The sequence below is a fragment of the Spea bombifrons genome, chromosome 2 (genome assembly GCF_027358695.1).
Source record: "Spea bombifrons isolate aSpeBom1 chromosome 2, aSpeBom1.2.pri, whole genome shotgun sequence".
NCBI classification, from domain to species: Eukaryota; Metazoa; Chordata; class Amphibia; order Anura; family Pelobatidae; genus Spea; species Spea bombifrons.
The window spans coordinates 132,627,875-132,655,771 of NC_071088.1; the positions used below are offsets into that span (position 1 = coordinate 132,627,875).

Below are 27,897 nucleotides of genomic sequence, written 5' to 3' on the forward strand. Positions count from 1 at the left end.
TAATTAAGTAATGATAACTGTTTATCGGTTTGGAATTTATTGCCATTTTTTTTTTCTGCAACTGCCTACATTTTTAGAATTTGTATTTATTACGTTGACAACGGATTTCTGTCTCAGTATCTTATTTTTTTTTTTTTGGTATGAAGTCTTTTACATAATGATATTTTGATCCTCGGCACAATTTGGGAGAATACGCGTTCTATTAACATATATATGCATTTTAGTATGGTTGGCAGAACCGCAGGGTGCTGGATGCCAGGGGAGACGTTTCGCCGTCTACCGACCAGTAGGGGAAAAAAAAAAACCCGAAACAACAAAAATCAGAGTGGTTTTCCCTGCTGGTTGTGAAGTTTAATAATTCCCTCTTCAGCTCTGCTGTATTTGCATCTCACAAAGACTCCGTGCAATTCTGTAACAGTTTGGGTGAATAACCTCTCGCTTACTTTCAGTGATTACATGCAGAGAATACAATTTAGCAATCAATGAACAATCTGCAGGACCGTTACGAGACTTTTTTTTATTTTTAAGAAAAGGTTGTTACGCTCCAGAGCATATAACATTATGGAGAAATCAATGATGCTTTTTAAATATTTCTTGTAGATGGGGGAGATTTTGTCTTTTAAAGGGACAGTTTAATGTCCCCGACAGTCTCACCAAAAAGAACGCATGTTAAAAGTTCTTTATTGATACTTTATTATCCATTCTTTAAAAGTTAAAGTAGGTATTCTTTAAATTAAAGGTAGAAGCTGCAGCTTCAGAGCTTCTCTGCCTCGGTCCCCGGTCTGACAATTCTCACCGCCGATTGGCTGCTCGAAGCAACCAATCGGTGGCAGGAAAGCATTCCCACTGAAATCAATGGGAGCTCTTTCTCCGCACGCAGAATAGGGGTCTTGTTAGACCTCCATCAAGACGTTTACGGAAAAAATAGCTGGGGGGGGCAGGAAAATGCACACGAGGGGGACATCACGTAAATTTAACAATACATGTCCGCACATATCTTTTCTCTTTACGTGTTCTCCGTGGTACGTTATATGAATTTACTTTATTCGGCTTTGAAGAAGTCTAGTTTAAACACTGGAAAATACAGTTGCGAAGCTTTAATTACTCGTAATGACCTAAAAGCCCTATTCCGCGGAACAGTTCCGTTGCAAACTACCAATTTACATACAAAAGCCTTTAAAAAAAAAACCTTCAAAGAGTTTGCGCGACGGAAGAAGCATACATCTGCTCGGGATTCTCCAGGGATGGCTAGCGAGAGTATTCGTTTTTTTTTTCTTTGTTCTGTATTATGCATGAGAAGGAATTGTTAGAATAATTATAATGATTTTGGTCTTGTGAAGTGTCTTAAAAGGCAGATTCCCAACTCGAATTGAAAGTCTAGGGAATTTAGAGCTTTTTCTTCAAAATTACAAGAAAAAAAAAGCAGAAGAAGAAAAAAAAAAAAAAAAAAAAGAAAACATTGAAGGGTACGGCATGTAGAACGGATTATCTTACCTGGACAATCATTACTAAAAAGTCTATTTATAATAATATTAATTATAATGACCGCAGATAGATAGAGGAGACAGAGGAATACGTACCTGCCAACTTTCTAAATGAGCAGGCTTGAAGGCATTTCAAATATTAAGCCTTTAATAGCCCACAGCAAAGATTCTATAGCAGTCATCCATTAATCATAGCACCCAAATGGGTCAACTAATAGTCAGTACGAGTAACGAGAGATAACGAGTATTCTGAATGAAGCCACCAACCGGGATTTCATCTGTGATGTATCAGGGAGGGAAGCACCAGCTGGGATGCTCAGATATTATTTATCGGAATAAATTCCAGACGGTTTGATCTTGAGAAGCTGACTGTTCACCCCAAGACCCTGACATTTGGGTAAAAGCTCTTCTCTCAGAGACCCCACGTAAGGACACAGACATGTAATAGATATCAGAGGTGGATAGAGTGATTGATGAAGGCCCAGACTGGCCATCTGGCACACCTGGCAAATACTCGGTGAGCCGGTGAGGGTCGCATACTTACGGATGTTGCTGCTCCAGCAGGAGATCAGGTCCTACAGGGTGCTCCCGCCGGCTGGATACACTGACATGATGCAAGAGTATAAAAACGTAACACGAGGATGCGTTTATCCAACTGGCAGCCATATGTCACTTGGCAACCACTGGGTTTAAAGTGCCAAGGCCTTTTAGTTACCCCCTAGTTCAGCCATGGGCCAATAGCCCTACTTTAAGGGAGCAACAAGCATGCAAGAACCTACACATACCACAAAATCCTTCTTCAAAACACTAGTAAGGCAAATCAATGAGTTACCTTCAGAATCATGCATGGGTTAGCTCTGGTGTACATGATGATTGCGTTGTTTTGAAGCGTTCTCATTCGCAGCGCCAGCCGGAACTCATCTTTCTTGGGATTTTCAGAGACCCGGTATTTGATGTAACTGTTCCCCGCGAAACTGAGAGAAGTATGTCCTGGAACAGAGATCGAGTGGAGTCAGACTTCGGCACAGTGTTTGCTTACAACCTGTGGATTTATTCTAGTACATAAAAAATGTTTATGAAACATAACGCGTCGTCAACGTAAATGCTCGTTCATTGCAACCTATATCAACATTTAAAAAATATACGCAGCTAATGGGAGATTAAATAGATTCCCAAGAGTCTACCGCCAGTTACTCTCAATTCTAATTTGGAACGCTAACTCACTGATACAGATGTGTGCGCGTCTGTCACTTCATCTCTTCCTTTCTAGCTTTCTTCTTTCCGAAGGAGGACTGAAGCTGAACTCTCATTCTGCCCACGCTTCCACTAATAAATTACATTTATAAAATCCTGTGAACACTCCAGCCTTCTTAGTTATCCTGGATATTCTCTGTGCTCTTGGACTGAACTCTACAGTTAATATTACCATGTGCATGCGTGTCACAGTTACAATATTTTTAAGGTCAGGTTAGAGATGAAAGGCTTTTCTTGAGCCATTGACATCTCCTTAAACATAATGAAAGAAAATGATAGTGTCAAAATTGTATAAAAAGTTTAAAACTCGAACTCCTCAAAGGCACTATGTGTAGGTGGGGCAAGAGCAAATGCGAGGCTGGCCCAGAAAGTGGCCTAGCTCCTCAACGTTCCTGCTGACTAACCAAGGTTATTGTATGAGGTACCATAACCACATGAGGACTGGTTGGCATTCACTCCCACACCCGGTCATGGACTGGCCTGGAGAATGGCCCTCCTTGACAAGTGTCTTCTTCTTCTCTTTGTTCATGACAATCTAGATAAATGTCTATTACCTGAGCACTCCCCGAGCTTGCCTGGTGGACACTGACAGATGAAAGGTCTTCTGCTGATTTCGTACCCAACACATTGCATGTCTTCGGGACACGGCTTGTTCAAGCATGGATCAGCAGAACCAGGGCAAAGTCCACCTAAAATAAACAAACCAGAAATAACTTTTATTTATCTGAAAGTGTTCTGCTTTATGTGAACACTTCTGCTAAATGGGAGCTGTCTACATTTTCATTCCGATGATAAAAGTTGCTGTAAATATGTAACGGCAGCAGTTCCCCTTTGAAGGTACTAGGACAGAAATATATCGTAACGTATACAGAAACATATCATGATATATATGCAAGTGACAGGATTATACTCCAGCATGGCCCACCGGCAGACAGGATGGCCGCCGGAGTGCACGTGGCACAGGCCTCAAATCGCCACTCTATACCGCTGGTGGGACAGCAAGACACCAAAATCCTGTAGACCACATCCCATTCTCAGGTGACACCTCAAAATGCATACTGAGCATGAGCAGACACTCTTCCTCCCAAGCTCTGCCCCCCCCATCACAATTCGGGAGGTATGTATACCTGTCCACATAAAGAAAAACAGTTTTTGCTGTTTCTACACACATTATTGGGGCTTTTCGGGCTGTAGAACCCTGCGATCCCCTCATACCCAGCAAACATTCCGAGCACATCGAGAAGAGGTGTATGCGGGGAAGAAAGAGGGACAGAGGGATTTGGGTCCTAGAGAAGGAGCTATGATAATTATGTTGATTTATCTCATCCGATTTAAGAATATAATTCTTTAAAAGATTAACCCCTTAAGCAAAAATGTTTTTTAAAGTAATTATTATCTTTTATTTACATTAAAAAAAATCTTTCTATTTACTTCTATTTACTTTAATTTACTTCTCAGACAGGTTAAAAAACATAACTATGGGAGTTTACAAAGAAAAATATATACATGGTGGATCGTTTAGTAAAATAAGGGCCATCTGGCAGTGATATCCATAAGTTCCTGTATAATCAACTACGGTAGTTGAAACCGAAATCTGCTGATTTATTGAGAAGGAAAATGCCTGGTATTAGAGCCCAACGCCAGCCGCACGTTCCACTGAAAGATATATTTTCTGTGAAAATGGGTAAATTACTGTTTTCAAAAATGACACGGTTCACTTACTAATCCAGTTGAGGCCTCTAGAGAACACGTTACGGAATGACAAGCTGAGGTCTGCTATTCTAGAAAGATGTTTAAGACAGACTACAGTCAATGGCTCGTTCCCTGCTGACAGTTACATTTTTGCGCCGACATCTCATTTAGATGGGATTTTTTTTTGGGGGGGTGGGAGGGAATAAAGTGGCTTTATATTAATGTACACCTGTCACCGGGGGAAAAAAAAAGGGGACTTGAATGAATCAAACAGCAATAACCGTCTGTGCGCTGCGTTAAAGTGTTTAAGTGAGCCGTCAAGCTTTCCAAATTCTAGTTGCCGGCGTTGCACTTAACCTGCCCTTCCGCCATTTTGAAATATCTTTTTGATCTATGCAGCTGGAGCAGCAAACATAGAAATGTAATAAAGATAAATATGGTATAAATGATGTCCCTGTTAGTGTACCGAAGCTATGTTGGAGAATTACAGAACCGTCAATTTATGTAGGAAGCTGGATGGAACCGCGAGCAATGAGGTCATAGCGTCGAAAGCATGGGTTTTACAACGAGAAGGATAAAATACCCTCTGTGGGGACCCGAAGCCCTCTGACTCTCTTTCCTTCCTTGATGTCACTCTTTTATATAAGTTGGGGATGTTTGCTGGGTAATAGTGAATCATAGTACTCTACAGCTATGATATATAGAATAATGCATACCCAGCGACAGTTCGGGGGCCTAAAAAGTGACACTTTTGTTATAGGGAATGATTTGAGGTGGCGAGCGTAGGCCAGACATTTGTGTTGTCTAGGTTGTCCGGAGGCAGGTTTAAAAATCCCTGGAGAATATGTAAATTAAAGGTATAGTTCCACCTAAACTTCAACTAAATGCAGTATTACAAACACACAATCCAAACCCTTTCCAAGAAATAAATCTGTGATTACTTTGTAATTATCAGGATTACTTTGAGCAGGTACGTTAGAAGACCATACGGTCTCCCGGCCGTCAGCTATCCCGGAGATAGGAAGGAAAGGCTGTCGACTCAATACACCGGTAGTAAGATTAGACCAACCTTACAAACACCTTACAGAATGAACGAAGATCACAAAAACCATGGAGCCAGAATAATTTAACAGTATTAATGTGTAGAATATATATAACTATAGCAGCAGATGACAATATCTGCAAAGTATTATGCTCTGCGTAGCATTCAATGAGCATTTTATTTTATTGAATGTAGCCCATCTGTGACATATGGTGAAAATGAATTCAAGATGTTCTAGATTAGTGTTCATTTGGATTTCCATGTGTCTTCTACACTTCTTTTACGCTGTCTGTAACATAACCCTGGATTTCGAGTTAACTATGTTTTTTAGACAATGATCTGACAGCACCAACTTTTTGGTGGTGGTGGGGGGTGGTGTTATACCTTTATTTCTTTTCACTTTCCTGGGTTCCCTACGTCAAGAGTCAAATAGCTCAGTAGACCGGCATAACAGTCATTCATAAAGATAGGAGTACAGAGGAATCAGACATGGGGTGGAAGAAACTGTAGATAAAAGACACGTTTAATGCCACTTTATAACTATTATACAGGCAGATACACAAACTGAGAGACGCCTGCGCGAGTCATATCTCACGCAGGAGTCAACCTACAGTATGTGGCGCCATCATGATGTCATATTCCACAGACATTATGTCAACGCTGCAACATCACTAAGCACTTTCCCCATTATTAAACCCCATATCTACCTCTCTTTCTGCATGCAGATACCTGCACAGGTGCACAAAATTTGACAGCAGAGGAACCATCGGCCCATCTTCTCTACCCGTTTTTTGGCTCAAACCTTAATCAGTCGTTGGTCCTGTCTTCGATTCAAGAGCCATATGCCTGTCCCATGCCTAACCCTCCACTACTCAATTAATGTTCTATACGCCTCTCGAGGTAAATGGAACGACTTAAGAAATGTCTGCAAAATATAAGCTAAAATAATGAAATAATGTAATTTAATATAATTATTATATATATATATATATATATATATATATAAATATTATAAATATTTTTTTGAAATATATTTCTCTGTGTTTGCTGAACACTTTTTATAGATATTTTTCGAAACAATAAATGCGTGAATTTCAAAGAATACCCCTTCGTGCTATACGTCCCGTCAAGAACATTGTTTTAGATGTTCTTACAATCAAGGATAATATAGACATAATAAAAAAAAATTAAGAACAGACGCTTAAAGACCCCAAGACTAAAAAATGAATGCATGCAGGAGTTTTCGATAATTAAAGTGCGTCAAAATACTATGACAGGAACCTAATAGAATCCCTTATTCTCCGTATTTCAATATAAAAACCATTTTGGTTGCAGAATAAAAGCCCTGATTTTGTGTCCTCGAGAAGACTATTGTTCCGTAAGTACTATAACTATCAGTTTTGGTTCTTCTGGGATCCTTTCACTGGTCCGGGGGTAATGGATTCCTTAATTAGTTTTCAATAGCTAACCTATGTTTACCATCTCAGTCACACAAGAAAAGAACGTCCCCGTTCCCTGCCTCGGCAAACATGATGAATGACAGAACAATTGCCACATCTGCTTCTCCGACTTGGTAAACCTGATTTTGAGGCAGAAGTATAATTAAAAAGTGGCAGCAACCATCAGATTCTGCTGATTTTCCAAAAATACAAAATCCCTGTAATCGTCATTTACAGCGAACGCTGAGGTGCGGCCATTTTTTTTTTTAATTCATTGCTGTTTATGATAAAAAAGATATTTCAGGGGTCTAGCTGGGAGACAAAAATATTAACTGACCGCTTAGGCTTGTTAAGCAAATAAACCTTAGAATAGCTGCGATGGAGAATGATTGATCGTAAAACAAGGCAGAAGCTATTGAAAATGTTTTTTTCATGATTCTATGGCAACATCCTATCAGAGGCCTGGTTTTGGGTCACATGACAATTCTATATTCCCTGAGAAATTAGGAATAAGGCAACATTTAACATGGTTTGAGGCTATATTTGGTTATAGAAGTGTTATGTTTTGAAAAATGGTTGGAACGACACCTTTCAACGACCACTTCATTTGAATGTCACTTAAAATTAACTCTTTAATAGCTAATCTAACTATTCTATGTGATAATCTGCCATGGGTGTATCCGTCTATGATCCCAAATGTTTTATGTTGGAAAAGGGCACAAGGTCATTACGTTTATTCCTGGTATTGGGGGTGGAGTATGGATGCGTGGGGCTGCCAAGCAAAATGGCCGAACGTAGTCGCCCCCAAAATCTGATCTTCTTCTTCATACAGCGGGCCATAAGAGTAAGAAATGCACAGCAATTTTGGAATAAAGGTAAAAGAATAATGTTTTCTTTAATTTTCATGAATACGTATATATTACCGTATTGGCTCGGATATAGGCCGCCCCCGTATATAGGCCGCACCCTAAAAGTTTGGTGCTTTTTTAAAGAAAAAGTTTTTTTCTTTAAAAAAGCACCAAAAAAACATGCTGCCACTCTGTCCTCCCTCCCCGAGATATGCTGCCACTGTCCTCCCTCCCCGAGATATGCTACCACTGTCCTCCCTCCCCGAGATATGCTGCCACTGTCCTCCCTCCCCGAGATATGCTACTAGGGTGCTTTGTAGTCACCTTCCCTTACGATAAAATTACTGCAGTTTTTCTGAAGTAATACTGCAGTTTTTTGGACATGAAAAAAATGCAATACTGCACTTTTACTGCAGTATTACTGCACATTTACTGCACTTTTACTGCATTTGTACTTCACTGTACTGCAGTTATTTTTGTACGGAAGTACAAATGCAATAAAGCTGCAGTACATTGAAGTACAACTGTAGGTTTGCAATATAAAAAAAAAAGTGCGGTAAATGTGCAGTAAAACTGCAGTACAGTGAAGTACAAATGCAGTAAAACTGCAGTAAATGTGCAGTAATACTGCAGTAAAAGTGCAGTATTGCAGTTTTTTCATGTCCAAAAAACTGCAGTATTACTTCAGAAAAACTGCAGTAATTTTTTGTAAGGGTTGACTTTACATGTATATGGAAATCGTATTCCCTTAAATAATGGAGCTCTCCCACAGTAAACAAACGCAATCTGGACAGCTTGTCCTCGTTACCAAATGCTTCAATTCCTTCTAATTAATTTCCCAGCCTGTCTCTGAAGCATCTCCAGCTCCACTCCGTCTTTTATTTTATTTTTATTTTTTTATCGGCTGGCTTAAAAAAAACGACTTTTTCATGGTGAAATTTTAGGAATAATTTATAAAGAAGTGAAAATGACATTTTGATCGCAGATTCTAAAATAAAACAAAAAAAATTGAAAAAAAATCTGACAAAAATTGAAGAAAAAAAAATTAAACATATCACCTATGTTCAAGCCGGGATTTTCAACCATGGGATAATAATAATATTTATAGAAAATCACCAGTATTTATTCAAAAAGAATACTGTCTGCAGTATAAAAAGTTAAAAACAGCTGGACAATCACCATAGCAACCAATGGAAAGTTCTTGATGGATTTTTTTACCACTTTGCACCATAATTGGTATATATATTTTTAACGCCCCGTGTGAATTCTGCAAATCATGTCTTATTTCCTAAGAATGGATCTTATAAAACTAAGATTCCCCCAGAGTTCCCCGTAATAAGAAAGCGCGCCGTACGGCGCCTGATTTTATTTAGCGTTTAAAGGGTCCGTACTCACCATTGCATACGCATCGGACATTTCTGTAAAAACGCGGGCACACAAAACTTATGCGCGCTGTGCTGTAGGTCATTAAGGCATGAGAGTCGACGGACAGCGTCTGCTCGCAGTGCTGCTCCTGACAATCCAATCCCGAGCAATTCTTTTCTAGGATGGTAGAGATGCGGATCACATTTTCCAAATGTCTTCTTGCATTTGAGAGCTTCTGAATCAAATAAGCAGGCTTATAGAATCCCCCGCTCTGCATTTGTACCGCAAACAGCATGTCAAGTTGGTTGGTTCCCACCACTGGCTGAATACTGATAATATACAGGCTGTCTTCCTTCTGGGTGAGGACCGCGTTACGGAGGGTCCGGCGGAATCCATGCAAGTGAAGCCCAACAAAGTCTTCGGGGGAGATGTTCTCGAAGCGTATGGTAACCGCGTTGTGTAGCATGTCCTGGATCAACTGCTCTACGTGGACCGAAACGTCAACTGAGACTTGGTAGCGGCCATCGCTAACGGAGACGTTCAAGTTGTACTTCCCACCGTCCAGGCCGCCGAGGGCAATGACTTTCCCGTCGTGATTATTCACTTTGAACAGACTTTTCTGCTCAGACTTCAGAGCGTAGGAGAGCACGTCATAAACGTCTTGATCGGTGGCGTGGATCTTGCCTATCACCCCGCCCGGAAAGTCGTCTTCCATGGTGACGATGTATATCTCCAGGGGTATGGCTGATGGTTTGTGGACACTTTCTTCAATCACTCGTACCTGAACGTAGGACTGCGAACTCAGGGGAGGTTTGCCAGAGTCTTTCGCCTTTTGCAAAAAAAAAACAAGATAAACTGTTACCGTGTTATTTTTAAAGGTCTTGGGTGATCAGAAACAAACGAGTCTGCAATGTCACTGAAACCCAGGGTAACTCTTACTTTCAAATGCAAATGGCCAGCCATTAACAAAGTACAACATAAACAGCGCCTGGTCATCTTAACTGCAGCTTTCCCAAAGCTTTAAAGATCTTTGCTGAAAAAAATGCATTTTTATACAATTTAGTATAAGCCTGCATCCCGATCGTGACGGGGGGGGGGGGCTTTGACAAGCACATGGAGAGTAGCATTATGTGCGGGAAACATGGCTTGTGTTTTACGTTATAAGGAATGTTTTGTACCTGAATACAAAGCAAGTGCTCATTGGCAACAGTATGCTGAAATATCACCGCAGAACGTAGAATCCCATCCTGATCCAACAAGAACTCGCCCCCTTCGTTACCGCTTACGATCGTAAAGCGGAAAGGAGGACCATTGTGGAAAGAGTCCTTGTCTGTCACCATTAGTTGTAAGATGCTGGTCCCTATAGGTTTGTTCTCCTGTTTGAAACAAATGAGTATGTTAGCTCTAGAAATACATCCTATCGAGTATATGATCTGCTATATACTATGTTATGTTTTTTATTAATAACGACAAATAAGAACTGACAGAACTATCCAGTCTGAAAATCAGTCTGTAGCCCTCATACACTGGAAGGTAACTCCACTTATATACCACCCTACCGAGAAGCCGATTCTGGTCTGGCTGCATAACTGTTGGCCGAACGTGTTCCTTGTAACCAGCCCCTCGCCAACTCAGCTCCCATAGTGAACTTAACGTCATGCGTCCTCAAGACGCAGCAGGCCGTGATATGACATGATGTCATACCCCAGGTCTGACTTCTCTCGAAGGAAAGGCCAAGTTGACTTTGTTTAATGTAGAGCTAAACCGGCACCATTCCCTTGAAGATTTAGCTTGGCAATAGGCAAGTTCACCTCGTCCATTCTTGTAGAAGAAATTTCCAGAGTTAAGCTGGTGAGATGAAAGGTCTCAACCGGCTGCAAGACCTACAGCTTTCCCTTCATCAAATAAAACCATTCTTTGGATTATTCCATCTTGTTATACTATTTTTATTTCACGTTTTATCTAACCATGGAAAAAAACTAAATCCCAAAAGATGTAACTCAAACACAAGATGAAGCGTATTAAACACCAATGAGGTCAATTAATATAGAGCGCCTTTATATTAATGAGCATGTACACACCTGGGAGCTTCCAAGGGCTGGTGGCCCGGAGCTTCCCCTCTCGTGCTCCTTATAGAAAATCTATAGAGTCTGGTTCATTAAACAATGACTGGCGGTGGGGCGAAATATATGGAAGGCTAACCTTGGAGAACGGCCTTTGCCAGAAGTAGAGTGTGATACATATTTCAGTAGGTGAGATGAACATTTCTTCTCACCGACTTACTGTTTAGTGAATCAACACCACCGTTTCTTTGGCTGCATGGAGGTATGCGCTTCCTCCGAGACTCTATAGATGTAACAGATGGTAAATCACATGCTAGTTAATATATACGTGTAAAAACTTCCAGCTTGACACTTTCACTCGCTAACAAGCGTGAATATTCATCACTAAGCCCTAAGAACCCAAGAATGTGTTGCAAGCTGACTAAGGAAAATCCGCAGACCAAATATTTAATTTCCTTTTCTTTTAAGCGCTATTTTTCACTGAACTCATACCTCCTTTATTGGATCTGCGATGCGGCGTAAGATTAATGAGTGTTTAGCCGCGGGTAACAAATGTATGCGGCGTTTAAATATCAACATTCCACTCTACGGACCGTCTTCTCTAATGCAAAGTAGCCTTGTTTATTGTGCTAGAATTTATCTTTTTTTTCCGGATTATGATTGGCACCTTGCCATAGAGAAAATGTGCAGAAATAAGCTCAGTTAGGAGATTAAGGTTTCATACATTGTGTTAAAACTGATTTATTATATACTTACTTGAATGACAGCAGTATGGTTGGCGGGTGTGAATTGGGGGCTGTTGTCGTTGACATCAGAAATATCAATATTAACGGTCACGGTTGAAGACATGGGAGGTATACCACTGTCTCTAGCTTGGACCATAAGTGAGTAACCGGATACCTTTAAAGAAACAACTAAAAGTTAGGAATAAAGTCGTATGCTGGGTAAAGTTCATTCGAGACATTTCATGTATCTGACAATTTCATGAGAATGTTGTTGGCTTGCCAATCTTTGGACAATAGGGTCTCTCTAGACATTAGGGTCAGTCTTTGGACAATAGGGTCACTCTAGACATTAGGGTCAGTCTTTGGACAATAGGGTCACCCTAGACATTGGGTCAGTCTTTGGACAGTAGGGTCACTCTAGACATTAGGGTCAGTCTTTGGGCAATAGGGTCACTTTAGACATTAGGGTCAATCTTTGGACAATAGGGTCTCTCTAGACATTAGAGTCAGTCTTTGGACAATAGGGTCACTTTAGATATTAGGGTCAGTCTTTGGACAATAGGGTCTCTCTAGACATTAGGGTCAGTCTTTGGACAATAGGGTCACTCTAGACATTAGGGTCAGTCTTTGGACAATAGGGTCACTCTAAACATTGGGGTCAGTCTTTGGGCAATAGGGTCACTTTAGATATTAGGGTCAGTCTTTGGGCAATAGGTTCTCTCTAGACATTAGGGTCAATCTTTGGACAATAGGGTCACTCTAGACATTAGAGTCAGTCCTTGGGCAATAGGGTCACTCTAGACATTAGGGTCAGTCTTTGGACAATAGGGTCACTCTAGACATTAGGGTCAGTCTTTGGACAATAGGGTCACTCTAGACATTGGGGTCAGTCTTTGCATCATGTACCAGGCATTCACACATAACAGGCACAATTTACCACTGTAGGAGTAATTTAGAGACTCAACAATATCTGGATCCCGACTAAAACGACTGATTATTGTTAGAATATATCAGTTTAGTTGACCCCGTGCTCCTGGCACTGTAAGTAGCCATGGCAAATTATGTATCCACATACCCTTTCTCTGTCCATTTTTTTCTTAACCTTGATAAGTCCAACTAGTGGATCGACTGTAAATTGTTTATCTTGATCACCGCTGACGATAGAAAAGGTAATCTGTCCGTTGGAAGGACTGTCCAGGTCTTCAGCATATACCTTAAAATTAAAAAACAAAATGTAATTATGTAATTATGTCCCTGTACATTGGATACTCCAGCCATTGGCTGACTGTAGGTCACTACTGGGGATGTCCTGGGGAATTGAAAGAACCTTGAATCATTAGACTTAATTGGAAAGAAAGTACTGTTAGTTCATTAACCATATAAAGTTTTAGATGGGAATAGTTACCGTAATTAACAGGCATTGATAGGCTGTCGCCATAAAAACTGAAACCACTTTCCTTCTGTATTGTCCTTATGTGATTATAACTCAAAAATAAATAATAAAATAACAGATCTGTGTAGAACACCATCTGTAAAACCAGTTCTACCCAACCTCCGTTACTCTAGACTTTGAAGAAGCTTGAAGAAAGTTGAAACGATCATTTTAAAATTTCGTAAAAATAAAAGGAATTGACTGGAGTGATTTTTAGGCAGCTAATTAGGTTAATAGATGATTATAATTATAATCATTGTCGAGGAGCACAAATAGAATTACTGCAAATATAGCAGGTATATGGCAGGTATACTATTCTGCCCCAATCAGTACATATTGAAGAGCTTTTGATTGGCCCAGATGCCTATGGGGCACATTGGGAGTCAGTACTGCACTCAGCCACTAGGGGGAGTCAAGAATGTGTGCGTCATATGTCTGAACTCTGTACAGATAGGCATCTTTATGATCATAGACAAAATATTTGCTATCTGTAGTTAAAAAGTTTGTTATATTTATTCACATCAATAAAATATAAGTGTTTATGCTTTATTTTAGTTTTCTTAACTTATATCTCAATAAACCGACCATTAGTGTAGCGTCACACACATACTACGTTAAGAGGAGCTAATGAATGCAATATAACCAAATGAAACTAAGGCACTCAGATCCGATGAGCTAAATTAAGGAAATAAATCATTGATTTTTAAAAATATATACTGACCGTGGTCACAGAATCACCGATAGAAGCATCTTCACTTATGACAGCACTATAAACTTCTTGGCTGAACGCGGGTGCATTATCGTTAACATCAGTTAAATTAATATTTACTGTAGTAAGCGCACTTAACGGTGGCGTGCCTCCATCTTTAGCTTCTACTGTCAAGTAAAAATGCTGGCAGCTTTCATAGTCGAGAGAATTGATAACAGAAATGGCTCCTGGGAAAATAAAACAAACAAAAAAAAACATTTGCGAAAGCTTCCATTCTTGTAAATTGCAAACCGGTACATTACTAAACGTATTTTTTGGTTTTGTTAGGAAGGTAGAAAATAAAATGTCTGTCCCCTGTCTGTTATTACTGAAACTAGCAGTGTACTTAAGTATGCTACCTGTTCATTAGCAGTAGCCATAACCTGGGAACTCTCCACGGTTGACCAAGAGTCTCTGGGTGAAGAGTTGGTTACCCGGTCATCGAGTCGCTCTCCTTATTCTCCGGGGCTAGGGAGCAGTGTTTGGCCGTGCTCACTCCTAGTTCCACTCAATTCTCCCATCCCCAAATCATTTAATGCTATCTGGGGCTAGCCTCATCCTTGTTTGTGGCTACCCCTTGCCCCATTGAGTGGGTAGGGCCACTAGAGGTGGCGTGCCTTCTGAACTTCCTAGGTATGGCATCAACTTATACACAAGTGAGTGGAGCGCCATTGAAAGCACCAGCCATTAAAATTTTCCCATAACATCCAATGGAAAAACCCAAAAGAGTGCAGGCTCTTAAAAAATACACATGGATAACCATTTTATAAAAATACCCGCAAATCTTTTCAGACTCAGAAATCAATCATAAACCGTATGCCTAGTTTCCATTGGCTTACTTTCGAGCTATTAAAATGACTAGCTATGGATCGTTCAGAGGCAACAACTTCATAATTATTTGTCTTCCTAATCCTGAGCTCAGCACCTTCTGTGTATTCTTCTCTCTGTAGCTCCCTATTAATATCAGCATGTACCCAAAGGCAAGAATATATTAATGGGACGGAATAACCATGCAGAGCGGGTGCAGATAAATGCCCCCCACCGAGTTGAGTATCTGAGAGAGTTTTTATGTTGAAAGCTTGAGTTCTTTGGAGTAATTTAAGACTGACTTTGAGAACGTACAATATGTTGATCATTATAATAGCTTTGCATACAGACACCGATATATGGTAATCCTTGGCACATGATGCCGCATCTACTGCTATATTACACTGCCTGCGATCTTGAAATACGACGCAAGTGAAAAATAAATCACTGATAAATCTTATGCCTTAAAAAGATCTATGCTACAAGAAATAAACATTGCTAAATGTTAACTGATCGTAACAAGAACAGGGTGTCCTCCACGTTTATCAATTACAGTTTTCTTTGTCGTAAAGCGGAAAACATCTATTTGTTATAAAAATAATTGTTCTATATAAAAATATTATATTCTTTTGTCTTCCTACTGTGATTATAACAATAATAAAATGAAAACATGGAAATGTACCATTATGTTCTTTTAACTTAAATTTTAGACATTGTTACTGTGCTCGACATTCCATGGTAGATCATTAGCTCCCCCCAGTTATATGCATTTTGGACACACCCACACATTTTGGTTAAGCTCCACCCCAAGTGGTTCCCAACGGAGTTGTCATGGAACACTAACCTTGGCAGTACTTAATAATTACCACATCGTATTCCAATATGGAGAGTCAAGAAACCCAGACCATTGCTGTCCCTTGATGACTGGATTGGGAACAACTGATAATGTTAATAATAATATAAAGAAGTCTCACCTGTTTTGGGGTTGATAGTAAATTTACTATGTTCGTTTCCAGACCTGATGCTGTACAATATTTCTGCATTGGTGCCGATGTCTTTGCTGGCAGCAAAAACAGACATAACTTGGGTTCCAAGTATTGCGTCTTCGGCAATGGTGACCAAATAATCCCTTCTTTCAAAAATGGGAGGGTTATCGTTAACATCAAGGACTAAGATCGTGACAACACAAAATGATGACAGAGTCATAACCGGGCTCAGGTCTGATGCCTTTACTGTGATGTTGTAGGTAGACTGTAACTCCCGGTCAAGTGGCTGGTCCAGAATGATAATTCCCGACAAACTGTCGACAGCAAAATAACCCCCGGCAGAATCAGCTAGAGAATATACGACCTTTCTGTTTATACCTGCAAAATAATCAATATGAAAATTGTATTTGTTATTTTGAGTTGTGAACACATACCAATTCATTAAAATGAATTGAACATTGCTCTAAGTTCCAAACCACCAGTTCTGAAGTCAATGGGGAGCTATGGCATTGGTGGAACAAAAACCCCCAAAAAACAAAAACATAGCGGAACGTGCAAAAACATCATTAAAACCAATAATTAGCACTAGTCTTCCTTTGTCTTCCCAACTCTTGATACTATGGACTTATCAAAACTACAGTAACAAGTGGATTTATTCTCTAGATGATCTGTGACATCACCAACACAGCATGGAAACACCAAAAGTGGGTGACAGTCACTAACTGTACTTGACTGTACATTCAGCAAGTTCTGTGGGCCAGAGGGCCACTGGCACCTTGAGGCTTTAGTGATAAACCCTGTTGGACGATTCCGCTGAGAGCATGCGTAAAACTGGGGGTTCTGCCTGTGGGGAAATGGGGGTCAGTTAAGATAAAGGGTTGGTGTTTTTGAGTGAAACCTTATTTCTTTAGTGAAAAGAATGAGGAAAAATCGATTTGCTTTACTGATCCTTGCAGAATAAAAATCTGGCATTGCTGCACCCTTTCCAAAGAACTTTAGAACTGAGCATTCTCTTATGTTCAAAAGCATGTTTTAATCCCGGCCAAGAGTCAAGAGAATAAGCGTCCAGTGTCCACTTTTGGAATGACATCACTTTTGGAATGACTTGTGGCTATGAATATATTAATGGAACTGCCGGGAACGATGAATAAATTGATTCTTGATGAATAAAAGAAATTGTACGACGAAGCTAGGTTTCCTCAAGGTAAGCTGTTCTTAATTTACCGTTGATATTAATTCTCGGCCTCTTTCAACCGAGTTTTGCTAATCAGTGAAATGCTTGCTTTCTGTAGTGCTAAGTGGTTATGTCTAAAGAGCAGAAGCTTACGTTCTAATCAATAGATAATTTAGGAGAGCACAGATAATAAACTCAGACAATGGTCCCAAAGACCACGAGGACCCAGACATACTGTAGCTAGTGGGCCGCGAGTGCCTAGTCTCGGGTAATGGACTCTGATGGTCCAACTCTACATGGGAACCAAACTATCTATAGCGCTAGAGGTTCATGCGCAGCCTGCTAAACCAATACAACGTCCAGGAAGCACGTTACAACTTCCTAGTTTGGCTAACAATGGTATCCTTATATTTTTCACCGAGACATTATGGGGAATTAAGCGAAATTGACATGAAATGCTTCGGCTACCTCTGGCGGCCAACTGAGACCCAAAGGCACATTTCAAAGCTTCCTCTTGCCCTCTAGAAATCATCTGTCACTTAAAGTTTTTGAGGACATGCTTTAACCGTCCCTAGAGCCTAGCCACTTAGATATCTTAGACATCTAGATATCTAGATCATTAAATAAATGTTGACTTAAGCTTAATAATAATGGTTTCCTGACGTGTTTTTCTGAATAGCACTTATGGTTTATATTTTAGGGGTTTTTTTTTTGCAACGTTCAAGTTCTGTCAAATCCTTCAGGTCTCCTTTGAACTATATTTTACTTTGTTAGAAATGCGTCTCAAATAAAAAAAGAAAGAAAGTGGAGAGTCTACAGAAATGTCATTTTAATAGCATCAGTACATATATATCTCGACGATGAGGACGTCTTTTTGATTAAACTGCTAACACGAGGAGTTCAGAACGAGGTGGTTGGTAACGGAGGAACAAAGGAAAAGATCTATAGCTTTAGGGCATAACTTCTCTGCCACATCAAGTAGCACACTGGAGAAGCTGAAATAAGGGTTGCTACTTGCTTTAGTATAATTATTAACACTGCGTAATTCTATCACTTTCTTTTAAGCTCTGTGCTGGCTACATACATTGGCAAAATATTAGCTCGGAACACGCGTTTTCTCTTCGGAGAACATTTTGGAAACCAATGAAAAATGGGAAATTCTATTGCTATTTCGCATAAATATCAGGTCACCATGGCCTACAAAAAATGACATGAAAATGGAAACCTTTAAGGAGGCAAAAACACACCAAAAATGTAATTTCTGATCTTACATGGTTCCAGAGACACATTCCCCACATGCCACCCCGTTATGTTCTTCTGTGATGTAGGTTGGAGCTGCCATCTTGCTGCTGCTTTATGTTTGTAATTGATACCTCTCACTAATATCAGTTTGTACTTGTAGTAAGGAAGCCAGGTGGGTAAAGCTTAACTATAGCCCCTTTCATCCCCGCATCTACAGTCTCACCATGGTCTAACTATTCTTGGACCATGGCCTTGTCAACATAGTCTAACATCTATCCCATGCATGAGTTGTCAGCATCTCAAAGAATCTCACAAAATGCTTAAGAAGCCTTTTTTTCTGGTTCTATGGCAACAACCTATTAGTACCAACTTTTGTGTCACCTGATTGAGTGGTTCCAAAAAATATGTCAACCTTTTACATGAGCAAATAATTATTTTTTAGGGGGGGGGTTGCGTGTTCAGCAGTACAAGCAATAATGTTTCTAATGCTGTATTTATTAGGAAAGCAGTAAATTCAGCAGAATAGAAGGAACAGCATCATTAATGACCGGTCACTCTTGGTTCTTTGCCGTACTCACCGACATCAGGGTCGTTGGCTTGAACTCTGGTTAACAACGCTTTGGTGACTGTGTTCTCATAAACGCTAGCAATGTAATGATCTGATGAGAACGCCGGAGGGTTATCATTAACATCTTCAAGTATTAAACGGATTTCGGACTGACAAAATCTTCCGCCTCCATCTGTGGCGCGAGCAATTAGGTTGTACACTGGGATTTTTTCTCTGTCTAGAAGGGACAGTGTTTTCAGCTCACCTGCAATTGATTGGAAACAAAGGGAATTATTTGCAGGCGCATAATGACAGCTCAAGCTGCGGCATATGTCATGTTTCCTCTTGGGCGCTTGCTCCAGCAAAATACACAACAAGACACAATTTAATCTATTATGTTCACACAAAGCAAGTGTTTATAATAGGAAAAAAAAAAAAACGCTGGCATTATGCTTCTGAGCCAGAAGTGCATGTTTTACCATTAAAACATTTTGAAATTTGCACTATATATCATTTAATTTTTTTTTCTGATTTTTATTTTCTTTGTTATATTTTGCTATTATATTATCGTTTATTATCATTGATTAATTTATGTAGCTTCATCAATTTCCATAGAGCTTCATGGGTTTATTTATACATCATCTGAAGCTCATAAATGAATATAGCAAAGGTACAGATATATATCCACCACATTGAGTGTAATAGTAATACATCCATTCAAATAATAATATGTATATAGTATATAATATGAATGCTACACTTAAGTAAGTAAAGTGGAATGTTGTAGCTGGTGTATCAAACACCTTTGACGTATGAGCCTCTGTGACCAAAAATCAGGTCCTGCCCTGACAAGCATGTGAAGAAGCATGTTGACTTCATGTGAAATCTAGCATCAACGTACCGCTTTCAGGATCTAAATTAAAGTTATCCGAGCCAGGTCCATGGAGAGAGAAACGGATCTCAGCGTTGGTCCCAATATCGGCGTCTGTGGCACTGATCCTAAGAAGCATTTTATTGGAAGGAATGTCTTCTGGGAATGATGCTATATTAATGGCCTATAATCAGAAAATAAGGTAGATGACAGTTAGATGATCAATCTAGGCCTAAATCACCTACATTTCACGTTGAAAGATAGCTTGTAATCATTTAGCATCCCTTCTACACAAATCCGGCTTCATTATTTTGGCCTCTTGGAATACTTCCACAAAAGGGCAGAGCCACCAGGGCTGCCTCTCCTCCATTCCTCCAATTGGGGGAGAGTGTGTGCCTGGAGGATCCCGCCGCTTTCCGGAAGAGCACTAGAAGACATGGTAAGCTGATACCGGGAAGAAGAGGACAAAGAAGCAAGACAGAAGACACAAGAAAAAAGAACAAGAGGCAAGAGAAGAAGCAGAGCTGCGGAAAAGGAAACAGAAGGGTCAGTTGAGAAGGTAGGGAGACATTGAGAGAAAACATCAGACAGAGTGAATGCAAGTGTGAGAGAGTGAATGAGAGTGTGAATGAGGGTGAGTGCCAATTACAAGCCCTTTAAATTTCATCCAAACCAAGAGGACAGGAAACTAAATTTGTTGTCCAAATGGACCAAAAACAAGGTGGAAAATTTGTCTGAATTGTTTTTGGTCCATTTGCACAAGTCTTATATTCAGAATAAGAAATAAATAATTGAAATGAAACACAAAAGGCAAGACAAACCTTATCACAAACAGGAGTGTTGTCATTAACATCGATGACCGATACTTCAACCAGAGTTTGAGACACAAAAAGGCCGTCCGTTGCTGTGATGTCGAGATAGTACATATCTTGTTCTTCACGGTCCAGTGGCCTTTTAACATATACTTTCCATTCATTCTGTATCATCCCCAGAGCAAACTTTCCTTTTCGATTGCCTCCTAAAATCGTAGCATAAATAACCAATGTATAGGTGATAAGTAGGATACACCATGAGTAAAAGGGAAAAACGCTAGATGGGCCTTCCATACTGAGATTATGTCCAGCCTAGAGATTGTAACATTGAGTTAATAGAATGCAATAGTTTTAACATTACTTATCTTCAATGTACTGCCCTGGCCCAATGACTGGCCCAAGGACTTCCAGGGAGGCTCAGGGTAATTCATGTTAGTTCTTGAGAAGACCACCAATTAGCTTCAAATGCTAAGCAGGTCTTAATTTTCAAGAGATTGGGAACCCTTATATTAGATCACCAAATCAATGTTTAATGAACAGAGCTTTTAAGGGTCATTCAGGAAGCCAAAAACCAGTGCGTATAAGTGTAACTGTATGTACAGACTCATAGTGTTTCCATGGTTGAGGTTTGCACATCCAATTGGGTTGTATCCTTGTGGAGGACTACAGAGATTTTCTTATGACGGTCTAACACATTATTTCCATGAAGGAGACTACTATCTCACCACCTCGTATTGTCCCAGCACATGGTGGTTTCAAACACAACATGCAAAACTAGATGAAGAAACTTTAAGGAGACCCTCACAAGGTCCAAGTTGGTGCTAAGTACCCTTAAGTTCCCGATTTAAATGATCAATTAGCCCACTGGAAAAGAGGTTGAGGTGTGTGGTGGGGACAGCCAATGTCACAAAGACCACATTTACTACCCTTACCCACAAAAAAAGATAAAGCAGATTCTTCCTATCCTGCTACTAACATTATTTATGAATAATTTTTGATACACCTAAATATAACTAAGGATAAGTCTAAGTAAATATGGCATATACATAGAAGTTTAGTTGGAATTAAGCAATTATTTATTTATTTTAATGCATCCACGAGGCTCCAATAATTGTTTTTTAAAGAAAGAAAAAAATAAATTGACAAAAGAGATAGAATAACATACCAGCCTTAAATGGCCTTAACGAGGGGTCATTTGAGGAGCAGTTTAAAGATAAGAATTGTAATTAGGTGGAATTTATCAGACCGGAGTCTGCTAAGCAGTGGACTATATGAAGCAGAACAACCTTTTATTAAGCTGGAACACTGACATTGAAACTGGCAATAGCGCTTTTCCACATCATTAAACCGCACGCCGCTAAATCCTCCTTGGAAAAAGGGACATGTTTTTGAGTTCCCTGGCACAGCGAGTACCCTTGTCTTTCGGATACGGGGAAAAAATCATAAACTTGATGAAGGAGTTTTCTCCCTTGACAATGTGAAAAGGCAACGGGGTGTAGAGAAAAAAAAAAAGATTTGGATGACTGATGCAGTGTAAAAAACATGAAAAACATCCCTTTGGAAACGCATTTCGGTTCTAGATGTATACATTTATTGTACGGCTGGACAAGCTTATTGGCTCCGGGCAAGAGTCGTTCATAGACAACATGAAAGTCTTGGTAGGGACCAATTATGTGTAAGTCTACATAACAAAAAAAAAATGGGACACAACATGCATTTTCTGCACAAAATCTGAACCTTGAAAAGTTTCCAACACCGTTTTTTTTTAAATTCTTGGCAGGGGCGCGCAGCCATGGACACAAAAGGCGCGTCACTATTAAAATACTTTGTCTGGGCTTCCTTCTTTGAACTTGCGTGCTTGAGCACAGCATGGTCTGATAAAAAGACGGCAGATTCATTGAATGAATGGCGCAGAAAGTGTGGATATATGCAGTCCTGTGCTTTGTATTTCAGAAAATGAATAATTTTAACTCATTCGTTAACGGATGACAACTTTGGCTGTGTATATTGGCTAATAAAGGAGAAATGGATAAGATACAGTATAATGATACTAAAGGAACACTCTTTATAGGAAAGCGTACGAAAATGAATTAATATTAATATGAAAATATTATTAGGATTATTGGTTATATATTTCATAGCCCTGTATATATTTTCAGCTACTAAGAAATGTTGCGCAATATATCATGGCGGAGAATACAGGTTACAACTTACATTAATTCCAACCTTACCTTATAAGAAAACTAGGCATCTGCCTATTGGCATTGGACGCCGCCTGGTTTACAAGGGAACAATAAAATTTCAAGAGATGTCTCCTAAGAGATTTTTTCATTTATTTTTTTATTTTACCATTTTCTCTCTTTTAATATTATTTATTGTACCATAATTTTATTTTAATATTTATTTAATATATTATAAACCAGATTTCATAGGAAAGGGCACTTCAAATAAATTCTACAAAATAAAATATATATTTTTAAAAAAAATATATATATATATATATTTCAGGAATGGTTTTGTTGTCAGTGAACTATGAAATAACCACTTTATATTTTTGAGTCGTTACCGTTTATGTGATTTTTGTTCTGCATGTTTCATATATATATATATATATATATATATATATATATATATATTCATGCTGCTCCATAAATATATAGCCACAAAGATCAAGAATCCATCTGCTTTGAAGCAACAAGAATTATAGCTCGGACTGATAATTAACTTAGCATTAATTAGGAATTAGATTGCCTAATAAGTTATCATTAACAGCTAGTCTATTACATTTTTGAGCTTTAATGTTTATCAATGGTTGATATATTTTAAGTAAGACGTCCTAGAGTTCACAGAAATGTTCATACTTCTACCTAAGCATAATCAAAATCAAGGTATGAATTACAGGCAATGTTAATTTTTTGTGGAATATTTAAATTTTATTTTTGAATGATTAGTGAAGCATGATTTGTAGTGTTGGGCAACAAGGAAAAAAAAATATGTGCTGGGACTATAGTGAAAACCTTGTAATTTTGCCCCATTCCGCAGCCACTCTCTCAGGAATAAAAGGCACCTATGGAGGATGGAGGAAACCCTGCAAAGGTGGGGGAGCTTGTCTCAATGAGGGTGAGGCTAGCCCCATATGGCATTCACTGGGATGGAAATGGGAGGAGCTACATGCCACGCCCCTCTCCTGGACAAAGAAGAGAGTGACCGGGAGACTCAGGGAAGCAATGCTTCACCCGGAGATTCCAGGTCAAACCCAGAGAGTTCCTAGCTAGGGTAACACCACAAGCAATCACGTGATGTGATCACATGATGTACACACCACAATGCATGTGATGGAAAAGAAACGTGTTTTTTTCATAGTTCCAATTGGAGTTGGCATTATTTGATATGGGGAACATTTTTCATTTTATATTTAATTATATTAATATTTCATTATATTTCATTATATTTTTAATTTTTAGTAAAAACAGAACAAACCTCATCCTAACATCACAAATTCAATAGACGAATCCAGCGTGTCCTTAAATCATCCATGTTCTTTAAGTTCTGGGTTCAAGAACAAATAAAGCAATGTAGCCATGTACGTAGCTTACATCGGTTTTAGAAAATCAGTAGAGGGATCCTTTAAAAGTTATTTTTGCAAACTTGGCTGCTTTGCAAGTAGGGAACAAAGACAGCACCGATTGTGTGTCTAGGGGGACATGTTATACAAACAGGTCTCTTAAAAATAAAGTTTTTGGTTCAAACCAACCTAATATAATTTAGTGTCAGGGAAGCAGACTGGGATTCCTGTTTTATTTGCTTGAGTTGATTTCTGGGTAGAAAAAAATAATGATAAATGCGAAATACGCTATCATTCTCTCCAGAGAATGTCTACTAAGTGCTCAGTCGAAAGAAGGAAGATTAACAATACTTCATTAGCCTCAAGTACGATCCTCAAGTCGGCTGCAATGTATTGTCAACGTAAAGGGGGGTAAAGTAAAAATCCAATTAGGATCTGTTGGGGGTTGATGCTGCTAGGGAGTTAAAATTGTTGAAGGCAAGTCTGGAAGCATTTTAACAGCGGTGCTGATTGAATATCCTACGGTCTTATTTTTTTTTTTTATGCCAAATCATGTGCTGAGAAAGTCGGGGGCTTGGATCCGTACTGTGCAAATAATTCATACAGGTATTCAGAAGACACAAAGGCATTTACCTCTGTAATCACCATTAAAACAAATCAAGGGGATTTCATTATGCTTATAATTAGTAACAGTTTTAGTAAACCTAAACTATGATGGCATTTTGTTTTCTTACAACTTGTCTGAATTATTATTGCGCTAAGTACCATACATTTGGGGAAGTGATTACTATAACTTCATTATTTTTATTCAGATCATTATTATTTTTATTTTTAAAAGTCTCTATTGGCTACCAAGCAATGATCACAGGTCATAATGTTTTCCAATTGTATCACAGAAATAGGTGATTAAAAAAAAACAAATATTTGGGAGAATATTTGCCCATTGCTAATATATTCAGAATTAATATCTGATAAAAGTTAAATCTAAAATTAGAAAAAAATCAACACTCCTGGAAGCGCTCCTGCCAATGAGCTTAAGTGAATAAACCCGAGAGAGTGGTTAGACCAAATGAGGTCAACACTATAACTCCCATAAAGATTTGTGTGTCACAAAGACACCTAAGGATTTACTTTACGTATTCACAAATGACAGCTGGACGCCCACCTCTGACTGATCACTTGATCACTTACTGTACTTGACTTTATCTCATGGGTTAAACTGGTCCCCAAGACATTCAGTTTTATGTGTGATGTGCTGCTGCGTTTATAGAACTGGGGTCTGTACAGGCTACTGTAAAGTTCATTGTAGAATGAGGTTTGTTTGTGGTTAGGTAACTAGATACCTAACTATTCTGCACGTTGTGAAGGTAGTTCACCTGCCAATATTGTCAATGCAAAGCTCTGCCGATGATATTTTTATTGGAGCCTGAGGTATCAACAAAACTTCATTCATTGATGTCCTCCAAGACTCCAACCTCAGTGCAGGTTGGTCAGATCCACCATGGAAACCACCAAGCTCAGTGCAGGTGGCCCTGATCCATCATGGAAGCCATCAAAACTCAGTGCAGGTGGCCCTGATCCACCATGAAAGCCATCCAAACTCAGTGCAGGTGGCTCCAATCCAACATAAAAGGCATCCAAACTCAGGGCAGGTGGTCATGATCAACCACGGAAGGCAGGTCTACTTACTATCCCCTAACATTCCAGTTGGATAATAAGGCACTTAGCCTGCCTTAGATATCGTATATACATACCCAGTAGGTTGTGGACCATCAACATATCAATGAAGACATCTGGCCTGTCTGTGTCTGGTCTTATAAGTAATAAACATAATACATCTGTAATTTAAATGTTCTAAGGACTTGGTTGTATACTTTTTCTTGTTTTGATAATTATATATAGACACATTTTTGTGTCGTTTTTTTTTAAATCTCAGATGTAGGTTTAACTATAAAATGTTGAGTGTATTAATTAAGAAGCTATATTCATAGCAGGAATTATGAGAGATTCAGCCATTATGTTGTAGGAAGGACAAACTTTATGAGGCACAAATTAATTAACTATCATTACTGCGGCCCGAATGTCAAACACTTAATGTGTCTCCAAACTCTGGAAAAATATATATTTTTCTAAATGGAACAGAAAAGATAAATGGTGTCCTATATTATATATCGATATTTGGGAATGAATAACACATTAAAGAGGGTTACATTTAACACTTTAGTAACTAAATGCAGCATTAGAAACATCATTCCCAATACAGTTGAAGGACATTGAATCAGCACCCTGTGCCTCAATAGCCCAGATCTTCTCTTGGGGCCCTACTCTATAGATATGATATTACGATCTCTGTCTTCAGAAGTACCTATGGAATGTCAGATGATATGTGGATCTGTGATTTGTAATTCCCTGATAAATAAATAGATAATGCAGCCCAGAACAAGCTTCCTCACACTGCTCCCTGGAAGGTACCTGAGCGTGAGTGTGAGTGAAGGTGGCATTCTGTGCAACTCTCCACTAGAGCGTCCTCCTTGGTGATCTGCAGCCACCTGCTGCAGAGCAACGGGATGTCTCATCATATCCCATCGTTCTTCACCAGCAGGTCATGTGCTTAAGTGGAGAAGATGATGGCAGCTGTTGAGGGGCATGAAGGACAACCGCTGACCTCTAATGTTAACCCCACCAGGACAGCCACCTCTTTTGTCCCAAGGTGGCCCTGAATAGGCTTAAAGTTGTACTTTAACAATGGAGCTGGAAGTAACTGGATGTAACTCATATCTAACATAACATAGCGTAAGATTTGCTGTCAGGAGTGGAATGGTTCCATTAACATGCGCACGGTGAATTTTCTTCACCAGTAGACCAGGCAACGCAAATCAGATTATGTTTCACAACTTTAAATGTTATATTCCTTTAGGCACAGATGCCAGATTCCCATTCCAGCTCACCCAGCTGACAGCACGATTACAATATATTTACATATTCTCATATGTTTATATATTCCTTTGAATCCCCTGAATGGTTTGTTACTGGCATCGTATATTTAATTCCATGACTATTTAAGCCTTACGGGCAAAATTAGGCTGATGTAGATCCATATTTGTCATTTTTTTTGTATGAATTCTGCAGCTCACAATCATCACCGCTTATCTGAAGGCAGCCATTGTGAGCATTGATGCGATATTTTGGGTGACTTTCCCTGCTTAAACTGAGCTGATGCTTTATTTGCAAAGCTAATGATGTCCTGCTTTAGAATTCCTTGAGTAACTGAGTGATTAAGACGGAGTCATTCTATTCTTTTATCACAAAGCAGTATGATAATGAGCCGGGTTTATTTGTCTAGTACATTGGACCAAGATATTGGACCCCAAAGGTAGCACTAATATGCAGTAATATTTTTTTTCTATAGCGCTAACTCAAATGTTTGTTTTATAACTCCACGTGTCTCTAACAATACAGATTATACCAGTAAACAACCTCTATAACACCGATCACCACTCAAATCCCACAGATTCTTAGTCACAGTTCTTGAGGAACTCTCTGGACAAGATATACATTGCCTTAAAGGTGAAGCAGAGCCCCTAGACAGAAGGTGCTCCATAATACAGTACGGTAATTTAAACACTCATGTGAAACGCATACGGCTCCTGAAGACCAACGACTGATCAAGATTTGAGTCTTTACAGCAGAAAAAAACAGGCAGACTAGATGGGCTGAATGGGTCTGATTTGACGTCAAATTCTATGTTTCTGTATAAGACACAATTCATGCGTATGAATTTGTGTTAATTAAAACAGTTTA

General features: G+C 39.2%; 1 protein-coding gene across 1 annotated transcript in view; it reads right to left on the minus strand.

Annotated features, from left to right (window-relative positions):
- Positions 1-27,897, minus strand: part of FAT3 (FAT atypical cadherin 3) — a 259,360-nt gene that overhangs the window by 21,985 nt on the left and 209,478 nt on the right. The window contains exons 14-24 of the mRNA XM_053456544.1: positions 20,541-20,737; positions 19,750-19,903; positions 18,880-19,113; positions 15,874-16,263; positions 14,066-14,280; positions 12,988-13,125; positions 11,944-12,087; positions 10,303-10,500; positions 9,155-9,953; positions 3,293-3,427; positions 2,317-2,474 (exon numbers count right to left, since the gene is read on the minus strand). Of these exons, the coding sequence (XP_053312519.1) occupies positions 2,317-2,474; positions 3,293-3,427; positions 9,155-9,953; positions 10,303-10,500; positions 11,944-12,087; positions 12,988-13,125; positions 14,066-14,280; positions 15,874-16,263; positions 18,880-19,113; positions 19,750-19,903; positions 20,541-20,737 (2,762 nt within the window). The remainder of the gene's footprint in view (positions 1-2,316; positions 2,475-3,292; positions 3,428-9,154; positions 9,954-10,302; positions 10,501-11,943; positions 12,088-12,987; positions 13,126-14,065; positions 14,281-15,873; positions 16,264-18,879; positions 19,114-19,749; positions 19,904-20,540; positions 20,738-27,897) is intronic.